Source organism: Liolophura sinensis, chromosome 12 (genome assembly GCF_032854445.1).
Source record: "Liolophura sinensis isolate JHLJ2023 chromosome 12, CUHK_Ljap_v2, whole genome shotgun sequence".
Classification (NCBI taxonomy): domain Eukaryota; kingdom Metazoa; phylum Mollusca; class Polyplacophora; order Chitonida; family Chitonidae; genus Liolophura; species Liolophura sinensis.
In genome coordinates this window covers 21,651,905-21,662,987 of record NC_088306.1, presented here as the reverse complement: position 1 = coordinate 21,662,987, position 11,083 = coordinate 21,651,905, and the positions used below count along the sequence as shown (strand labels likewise).

General features: G+C 38.2%; 1 protein-coding gene across 1 annotated transcript; it reads left to right on the top strand.

Annotated features, from left to right (window-relative positions):
* Positions 1-5: 5 nt before the first annotated feature.
* Positions 6-7,791, top strand: LOC135479510 (nucleoside diphosphate kinase homolog 7-like). Its single transcript, XM_064759375.1, has 9 exons — positions 6-119; positions 611-724; positions 1,910-2,076; positions 2,741-2,902; positions 3,942-4,096; positions 5,307-5,462; positions 6,089-6,324; positions 6,971-7,078; positions 7,432-7,791. Exons 1-9 carry the CDS (start codon positions 114-116, stop codon positions 7,462-7,464), a joined length of 1,137 nt encoding a protein of 378 aa, XP_064615445.1. The 5' UTR covers positions 6-113; the 3' UTR covers positions 7,465-7,791.
* The last annotated feature ends 3,292 nt before the right edge of the window (positions 7,792-11,083 follow it).

Below are 11,083 nucleotides of genomic sequence, written 5' to 3'. Positions count from 1 at the left end.
GTTGCCATCAACAACTCTGAGACACGCGCGGGCAAGTGACGGTTTTCGTAGGTATTTTTACAACCCCGACTGAAAATATCATTTTCTTTCGCCTTTCGGTCACCAAAGACATCATGATGGTAAGTTAATAGCCACTTTCAAATGGTAAATGGAGCAAGATTTTGATAACTGATTTTGGGCTTTAAAATATTCAATAAATTCTGTATGTATCTTGTCTCTGCAAACAACAACATGGCCTATTCTGGTATAGACATGGCGTTATCAATCTATGGGGCTATGTTAGGTCAGCTGCCTGGTTAAAGATAGGAGATAGAAGATTTGAAACTTCTTTGATGTCTCTCCTTCCACAGAAATAGGTACATGGGCAAACGTGGACGTATTTTGTAGGTGGTATAAAATTTGGAAGAAGTCTTCAAAGATCCTTGAGTTTTCACAGATTTTCACAGATAAAGTTAAAGTCAGATTTTGAAACTGCTGAAATCACAAAACTTTAGATATATCGCATCTAAAAGACGTCTGGTTAATAGGGCCAATTTTAGCCTGTATTAGAAGTGAGCAGAATTTTCTAATATAATGTTTACTTTTTATGTGCATTATGATTGGTCGGCAGAATACTCCGGAGGACGATTGTTACAGTTTTATCACAGAATGGTACGATCCATTTGCATCATTGGTGCGACGTTACAAAATCACCTATTACACAGAGGATAGCTCAGTGGAAATGGTAAGAGACTATTCATAAGTATGGTGGCATTTGATTAATTAAAACAGCCTTTTTTTCTCATTGAAATTTTCGCATACAATTGTCATGAAAATTAGACTAAAATGGTTTGTTTGTGTCACTGAAGATGGGAGTTGCCCTAAAATTGTGCAAGCTATGTCTCTGCACTCAAAAGTTCTTACAGAATCTTTTAAAATATTGGTTCAAACGCAGTTGAAAAGGCTCAACAATTACGGTATATACATGTCCCATTACATCCTTTCAGAATAGTAATATGAGAGGTGGGTGTTTTTTTTCTGTTTTCTTTATTAATACGTGTTTATCTTAGATTGAAATTCATCTCTCTCCATTATGTTCAAAACGTTATGCAGGATATTTCCCTTAACGAACATATTTGTTAATGTACAATGGTGTAAGTTTGTACTGTGTGTAGTAAGACTTACAGCAGTGACACTATTGACTGTCATACCGTGCACCATTTAACACACCATAAAATACAAGTCAAGTATCTCGTGTAACATTCCTGCATTACTATATTCAATTATCAATAACAGTAAAAGCCTAGTTTTGCTACATTGTGATGCTAGGTAGTCAGTGGGACACATTCTGGTTCCAGTCCCCTGATTTATTCCTAGTTACTGTATTTTAATATAAAGGGAAGTAACTTCATTAAACTGTGGCCTGAACACTTAAGACAAAGTTGACACATCTGGTTTGTCGTCGACCCACTTTCCAGATGTTCATTGTGAAAAGGAGATTCTTTAGTAAATTGACAACACTCTACGACATCACATCAACCTTTTTTTTTAACAAAGCCTTTTCTAACCTTAAACATTTGCAGCCACAGAAAAATTATCAGTTTAGGATAAGAAAATAACCCCAGAAATAAATGAAGATGGTAAAAATGATTTGCTCAGGGTGATGAAAAACAAGGTTCAAGGTTTCAAAATCAGCATATTTTACCAGGAAAATGGACAGCACAGCATTTGTTGGCATTCACTGTTTATCAGTTCTGATTTTTCTTATGATACATCTATAAAATTACGCTATCGTGGTAAGGATATTGATGATACAGTACATACTCTTTCTGGGTGTTGATGTAGAGCTACTATTATGTCTTAACATCATAATTACATGTATTCACATTACAAGGATTTCTATTTTATTGTTTCTCTGTCTCATTTATAGTTTGATATCAAAGCCCACAAAATGTTCTTGAAGAGGAACAAGGTTGATAACCTGTCCATGAGGGATCTTTACATAGGAAGCATTATCAACATCTGTTCCCGTGCTTTACACATCGTAGACTATGCCGATGACTACACACGCAGGAAATTCAGCTCCAGGAAAGAAAAGTAAGTGACACTGGGTCTTCAACATTCATGTGAACAGCAGGCTTAAATTGTACACTCCTCTCCGGCTGTACATGGGAAGGTCTGCCAGGAACCTGCGGATGGTCATGGGTTTACCCTGGGCTCTGCCCGGTTTCCTCCCACCATAATGATACTCGCTGATGTATAAGTGAAATATTCTTGAGTGCGGCGTGAAACAACAATCTAATAAATTGTTGACGGTTGGATGATTTCTGATCTTGCTTAATGCTTTGAAAATTGAAAATACATATTAAGCAAGATTTTCACTTTGTGATCTTTTCAATATATCAAAACAGATATCAAATTAATACATACATGTAATTATGTAATAAGGAGTAACAAGGAGTAAATCAGCAGTTTAACATTTTTGCAAGATGTTTGTTTCAGTATACTCTGAGGACATTATTCTGAATAGACTAACAAACTTTTCCTTTTGAGCTCCGAAATTGGCCGGCAGAACTGGTAGAGTTTTGGTTCCAAAATGGTGCTAAAAAATGGCGGCGAAAGTTGCTTTCATGTGCAAATAGATTGAGGAATTTGGATGCATGTAGTGTGGTGATGCAATTGAAGGGAGATAACTTTGAATAATCATGATGGTGTTTTGCATTCTGAAACTGCTAACTAATACTCTTTTGTATTTTGTCAGGACTTTTGCCATGATAAAGCCTGAGTGTGTGAACAAAGTGGGGCAAATCTTGGACATCATCACCCAGAAGGGCTTTATGGTCAGTAAGCTGAAAATGTGCCAGTTGTCAAGGACAGAGGTATTCAATTTTTACGAGGAACACAAAGGAAAACCTTTCCTCGAGTAAGTAAATCCTGTCTCATTCAGATGGCTTGGAATAACCAGTAATGTGGTGACGTTGATGAAATTCCCCAGCTACATCTAGACCATGTTGTGTCTTTTGTTAAGGTGAACAGTAGTTTCGAAAGGAGCAAACTTTGGATGACTCTTTAGGACGAGTTCTTACGCTTTCCTACTAGTTCTGCTGCAGCTTTATATTAATTATTTATTTATTTAATTGGTGTTTTTATGCCCTACTCAAGAATATTTAACATATACGACGGCGACCAGCATTATGGTGGGAGGTAACCAGGCAGAGCCTGGGGGAAACTTACGACCATCTGCAGGCTGCTGGAAGACAGTACGAGCTGGACTTGAACTCACAGCCACTGCATTGGTGAGGAGTTCCTGGGTCACCGCGTCGTGCTGAACTACTGCTTTATGTCAGGGGGTTTTGTATTAAACTTCCTTGGTGAAGGACATTGGTTTACCCAAAGCACTGTGGTTTCTTCACTCAATAAAAACCTGACTGCTGTGGACATGTATGTGTGAAATATTCTTGAAAACGGTATTAAAACACCAATAAAATAATACGGTTTTCCCAGTACTTCAGAAAAGGCATGGGAGCACAAGCATCATTTGTTTTTGATGTGTAACTTATATGTTTGTACATAGTTGTCTTAGCAAGTACACTACACTGATGATGAGGCATTGACCAAGGAGCCTCACCAAAGCTGTAGCTGCGAGTTCAAGTCCAGCTCATGCTGGCTTCCTCTCCAGCCATCCGTGTGTAGGTCTGCCTGCAAGTTGCAGGTAGCTATGGGTTTCCCCCAGATTCTGCTGGCTTTCCCTCCCACCAGAATGCTGGCTGCCATTGTATATGTGAAATAATCTTCAGTACAGTTTTAAGGATGAGGCAGGATACTTTTTAATCCCATGAGGTGGTGGAAGTGTGTCAAAGCATGATTTTGAACTTTTGTTCCATCAAAAGTAGTTTATGCTGTAATGTCTTTAAGTCTTCAAACAGAGGTCATAATGTAAAATGGTATGTGTTTGATTGCAGCGACCTAGTGAACTACATAAGTAGTGGGCCCGTGATAGCCATGGAGCTTATGGGCCAGAATGCTGTTCAGACATGGAGAGCTCTGATGGGGCCCACAGATCCCAGTGTGGCAAGGAAAGAGGCCCCAAACAGCATCAGGGCACGTTTTGGAACAGGTAAAAAAGATCATTTGTGTGTAAATTAAAGTGATGTGTATTTTACCTGCTGTGGTGTTATGAATATAGGGTATGGTAAACGACGTTTTCACCCGTTGGTTACTGTCGTTTAATGTTCTCACGGACTGAGTTAGCGGCAAGATGACAGAAAGGGTGATTATATCTGTCATCAACCACTCGTATAATTTGAATGAAGTATTTCACCCAGCGCTCACATTTTATTTCTTTACAGTCGAAACATCCCTATTGCAAAAAAGTTACCTTTCCCATGTTTTGAAATCGGGAACCCCCCATTAAACACAGAAAACATACTCAAACCAAGGTTTCCGAAAATACCACGCTTAACTTTGATCCCTTTTCGGTAGCACTGTGTACGAGTATGGCATATATTGTTAGACAGTATGTTAAGGGCAAAACTTACTGTCACTTACTGTGTTACATATTTACCACATTTACCTGTGGGAAGCCTTCTACCCTGTAATCATAATCATAATTCATAAGTAATAGAATCTAGGACGGAAATGTACTCAATCAGCTTCTAAACTATTACACTGTATTTTGGTATGTAATTTCAGCCCTCGTAATATTTTATGCCCAAATTAGCTTACAACTTGAAAAAGGGTGCAGGGGCCTCTGTGGCTCTGCGCGCTAGCGCAGCGTAATGACCCAGAAGCCTCTCACCAATGCGGTCGCTGTGAGTTCAAGACCAGCTTATGCTGGCTTCCTCTCCGGCCGTACGTGGGAAGGTCTCCCAGCAACCTGCGGATGGTCGTGGGTTTCACCCAGGCTCTGCCCGGTTTCCACCCACCATAATGCTGGCCGCTGTTGTATAAGTGAAATATTCTTGAGTACGGCGTAAAACACCAATCAAAAAAAAAAAAAAAAAAAAAAAGGGTGCACAAAATAGAAAGCTGTATGTGGCCCTGACACTGATTTCCCCTGACCATGCGCTCCAAAACAAAGCTGGCTTTAATGGAGTTAGCACAGACAATCTCTATTTGTGGCCTTTTTCCTGGTAGGTGTTAAGGTTTTACCAGTGTAAGCACTAATTTTGCTTATTGTTAAGTCAGTTTACATCTACTCTTTAAAAATGTCAGTGGTTGCCATGAATTGCAGTCATCACATAAGTTAAAAATTCTTGATTATGGCATTAAACACCAGTCATATAAACAAATCAAATACAGTAACCACCATTGTGTTTTGTTCTCAGATAAAACCCAGAATGCCTGTCATGGGGCCGACTCACAAGGCTCTGCAGCCAGGGAACTAGAGTTCTTCTTCAGCTCTAAAGGACCATCTCGTCAGAACACGGCCAAATACACAAACTGTACTTGCTGTGTTATCAAGCCCCATGCTGTACTTGATGGTTAGTATTTTCTGTTATAAATCGTCTTCATGTTCTGCAGAGACCTGGCATATAATGTCTTGTATGTGAAGTGTATGCTAAAGAGATGCATGCCTGCAGCCTGAACTTATTGCTTTGAAATGTTGGCGCAAGGTGACTTCACAAAATGGATAGCACAGTCATGTATGGATTGAGACGGAACAAACACGATGTTGTTGACGTCATAATCATGCTGAATGTTGAGTCTTTTAAAAATACGAATGTCTAGTAGTGTTCAGTGATATATTCAGGAACTGTAGCTGGTATGCTATCATAATCAAGCCCCATACCGTACTTGTGCCTCATATTACTTATGCTCCGGCTGTAAGTGGCAAGGTCTGCCAGCAATCTGCAGATGGTCGTGGGTTTTCCCCGACTCTGCCCGGTTTCCCCACACCATACTGCTGACTGCCGTGGTACAAGTGAAATATTCTTGAGTACGGTGTTAAACACCAATCAAATAAATAAATAAATATATTCCTTATGTAGTCAGTGAAGTATAAAGAAAAGTGTAAAAATAATGAATACAAGGAATTGCCGGAGTAATTAATCAATGAAAAGGTTTTAGTGAATTTTAAGGGCCACATCATTTATTTCCTTTTTCACAGGTGTTGCGGGGAAAATTCTCAGCGCAATTATCGAGGCTGGGTTTGAGATCTCGGCCATGCAGATGGTGAACATGGAGCAGGCCAATGCTGAAGAGTTCTATGAGGTGTATAAAGGCGTGATCCAGGAGTACTACGCCATGGTGAAGGAGCTGACCCACGGGCCGTGTATCGCCCTCGAAATACGATCAGAGGATGCACCCACAAAGTTCAGGGATATGGCCGGCCCAGCCGATCCAGTAAGTCGGAGAAAATAATCAGTAAATAAATGAGATGGAATAGTTGGTGTATGACATACCTTACTGACAAACGATAAAATTTATCTAGTTAAAATAAAGAAGTGAGTTTAGGAATACTGTGTGTCACAATCTGTCAAATAAAAAAAAACAAGCAAGTAAATCCAAATACAGAAATGAGTTAATAAATGATTGTACCATGACATAAAAATGAATCTAAGTCAGAATAACTGACAAGGAATAGTTTCTTGACAAAGAATAATGTTCAAAATAAATGCTCAATAAATAAACGAACAGGAACAGGTGTGTATAGAAAATAACCTATAAAGGGGGAAAAAAAGTTATTTCTGTATGATCCATAATTCTCAGAATATTTAAAATATCGCTTGCAGAGGTGGTTGCAAAGGTTGAAAAATAGGGTACATTTAAATAGAAGTGAGACTGATGTGAAGAGGCCGACCAAACAGAATTCATGTGTTAGTTTTCTTGTACGTCTTGGGAAGAGGACATAATCACTTAACAATACCTCTGCTCCACTTTGATATTTGGGTAAAATATCTGGCTATATTGTGAAACACCAAGTAAATAAAATGAATCAAGAAAAAAAAAATGTTTTTCTCATGTTGCTGATTACGACATTTCTGTGCAGGAGATAGCCCGACACCTCAGACCTCGCACATTAAGGGCATTGTATGGAAAAGACAAAATCCAGAACGCCATTCACTGTACAGATCTACCAGAAGATGGCCTCCTAGAGGTGAGCCCAATAATGGTCTAAGGGTCAGGGGTCAGTTCTGCACAGTGATTCTGAACTTACCTTGTCACTTAAAACCTTGATGTCATACACAGTTTAAGGTCCAGATTTTCATGTATTTGTTTCTCATGAGGGAAAAGGGCATTTATGATTTGAAACATAAATTTTGTTATTATGAAGTGAGTGAATAAAAACATAGGAAAGTTTGTCAATGAATACCTTGTCAAAGTTCATGGTTTACATTGGGAGCTGTGTTTTCCTCAACCTATATAATAAAATTGACCACTGGCGTCGAAAATTCTTCGTTGTGACATTACACAAACAACTAAAAAACAATATTTTCTTTTGTTTCATAGGTGGAATATTTCTTCAAAATTTTGGATCGCTAACCTAGCTGTGGATGTGGACGGTTTTAGCATGTACACAGAACATCCTGTTTTACTGACCTGCCTGACAGCCATCATCTCAAACAGTTGCACAATAACCACACAAAACTTTCATATAACATGACTTTTCCTTTCTCCCAAATATTGGTTGAGAACTTTTTGAATGCAAATTAAGGAGAAAACGTTCTAATGGAAATTGTATAATACATTTTAAACTTTCAGACAACTTCAACAACATTCAGGAATCCATTGAGATTTTTTTTTTCACATTCGTGGAATTTATGTAAATTAGGACACCTGTAATTACTAAGCTTTTTTTTTAAAAAAAAAAAACATGGAAAAAAAAAGTTTTAAAATAAAAAATCGTCTGTTGAAATTTCATGTTTGTTGTTTATTTCTTTATTTGCTTGGTGTTTTATGCTGTGCTCAACAGTATTTATAAGAATCACTTATACGATGACAGCCGGCATTATGGTGGGAGAAAACTGGGGCAGAGCCTTTGGGAAACCCACGATCATCCGCAGGTTGCTGCAAGAAATTTCCATATGAAACCTGAGAGGAACTGAGCATGAACTGGACTTGAATTCAGTGACAAGTTCCTGGGTCATTGTGCTGTGCTGGCAGGCTAACCACTAGGCCATAGACACCCCTTTTTCTTTCAAAAGAAGAATGCCTTGATTGTAAACACCAAACCAAGTGGCCAATGTACATGCCTTTCAATTACTAGGACACGGGGTGCAGTTCAAACTGTGTCTGAACAGGGAATTTGTATATTCCATTATTGTCACTGTTTGTGAGACAAGAAATAATCGCCATTCATATTGCTACATACTCAGTCCAACGTTCGGTGAGGACTTGTTTTTTTCTTAGAATAGGGTGCGTATGTGTAGGTCACATCTGGCGATGTTTATCAGTAACCTGCCAAATGTCAGCGGCTTTACCCATAACAAGTTCTGGATGTAATGGTGGAGATGCCCGCTTTCTTGTCAGAAGGCCTTATCATTGTGTCTTTTCGTGTTTTTAATAATGTTGCTTTCTTCAATAATTCCAACTATATTACCACAGTGTCTCCTTGTACCAGGCTGGCGCTCCTACTTGTAATGCCGCCTCACTGGAACACAATGCCCAGGACACAAGACCTTGACAGCACACCAAGTTACAGTACACTTAGCACGAAATTTATGCAAGGCTATATCATGCTTGACCGAGATTTATACTGTTGTCTGATTCTTGGGAAAGCATGGCCGTGCTTATGGGTAATAGGTGTGGGTCATGAACAGTCCTCTGGCATCTCTGCATGCGAGTTTCGGATAAGGGTGAGTGCTTGGGGTTTAACGTCGTGCTTTTCAGCTAAGGAAGATTTACCTTATCAAAACACTGATTACTGTATTTAACCCGAGTTTGGTATCCAAAAATGCACTTTTCAGAAACACGTAGAGGCCTTTAAATGATACTCTTGATGTCAACATATAGTTTCCTGATAGAAATTAATCTGACTAATAAGTGACCTTACAAGGTGAAGGAATCCATCGGAACAAAGCAAAATCGGTCATTTGAAAAACACTTAACTATAGCTAAACAGGTCATTTGAAAAATGCTTAATTACAGTTAAACAGGTCATTTGAAAAATGCTAAACTATAGGTGGCATACTGAAACAGTAAACTGAACTTTTATTCCTGTGAAAACCCTTGCTCCCCATTCACTCCACTTTCCACAATAATGACTGCGATCATATTTCAACAATCTAACAATTAAATTCAGTCCTCTTACTCAGGTTGACAAGTCCTTGCTGTACATCAAAACACATTTATTTTCATCAATTATCCTGTATCACACACGGCATACCTGGTTTGTGTCTAGTTCTATACATATCTAAAAGGAGCATGAAATTACAATTCGCTTGTATTTCATATCTTTTCACATGTAGTTTTGTGGGCTTATTATTTTTGTCAAGTGCCAATAAGGCCACAGCAATGAGTTTGATTTTAAATGTCTTTGGCATGACCAGACACGAGCTTAAAATGAATTCCGTAACAATCGGCAGAGTTTAATTTCAACCCACACCAAAAATTACAATAAAGGCAGACGTTATTGCAGGTGAACACAAAATAAGCCAGCAACAAATGCATTTGTCCAAAATGTATAAAAGAATACAAGCAGCACTGTGGAGAGTATAACCCCACCCCCCCATTCCTCCCGAGGGGAATCTTCATGGGTGTTGATAGGTATGTGGTTACCATGACAACCTTGCAAGTAGACAAATCAAAACTTTATGCGGAACAATTGCAGTTGTAGCCTGGACACAAAATCATTTCTATTTATATAGTATATGAGGAAAACCGCTACCCTGTTACCATGACAGCGAAAATGGACAAATGCGAGTCGCGACACCTTGTCATCTGTATATCTACATGTATGTATCCAACAAAAATTAAAACTATGTGGAAAACTGTTGTATCTTTGATACAAATTCATATCTATATCGCATACACAGCAATCTGGTAGCCATGACAACTGCGAAAATGGACAAATGTGAGTCACAACACATCTGTTTGTGTATGTATCCACCAAGAAAACAGTTGGAGTCATAGCCTGGACACGAAATCATATCTATTTATATACTTGTTATTGGATATATCAGGAAAATGGCTATCTGGTTACCACGACAACAGCGAAAAGGGACAATTGCGTGTTGAGGCACATTGTTATCCGTATATCAATGTATCCACTAAAGTTAAAACCATGTAGAAACTTGTTAAACTGAGTTATAGCCCTGACACGAATATGGACGGACAAATTCGCTACAATATATGCTCCACCTAGTGGGGTGTATAAAAAGAACAGAGACAGTAATGAAATTAAATCAGATGTTTTATTTCAAAAAAAAAAAAAAAAAAGAAAAAAGAAAAAAAAAAAAAAACAACCACGGATTGATTCATTTTCTATAAATCTAGCGATCTGGGATGAATCCGATGTTTGGTTGGACATGCAAGCAATCACCTGATCACATCCTTTAGTGAGGCCAGACAAGGCTACAGTTAAACAGTCAATATGAAAAAATCTTTTATTTTAAAAAATGCCGTCCCATATAAAAAACACCAACTCTCTTCGTGTGACGAGGAAGTTTACCTATTGACTCAGTTTCACATGTTGTGTCGTACATTTTGTCTTAAATGGTCAAAGATTTCACCTTTCATTTATCAAAATAATCACATGTCAGATTTGAAATAAGACTGTTGCATAAATATCACAATATGTTTGACAAAAATAAATTATACCTTGGAGTATTGCAGAGATTGAAATAAATATGCGAAAAAAAAAATCCCATTGATGAATATGCAGAGACGCCCGTTGTTATGGAGAGATCGAATGGTTAAGTACATATGTATCGGTAGACAACACTTTGACTAGGTCAGAATATTTACTTAATTTACATGTCCCCACCCAGCAGCTATATCCCCCATTGGTAATACGCAGTCTTCATGGTGGAAATTCATAACATTACTCTTATTCTGTTTTGTTTTTTTTTACCTTGATAATTTTGTCAACTTTCTCTTGCTGCCATAGGAGACTTAAACCGTTGTGGTTATTAAATGAGTCAAAAAAAAAAAAAAAAAAAAT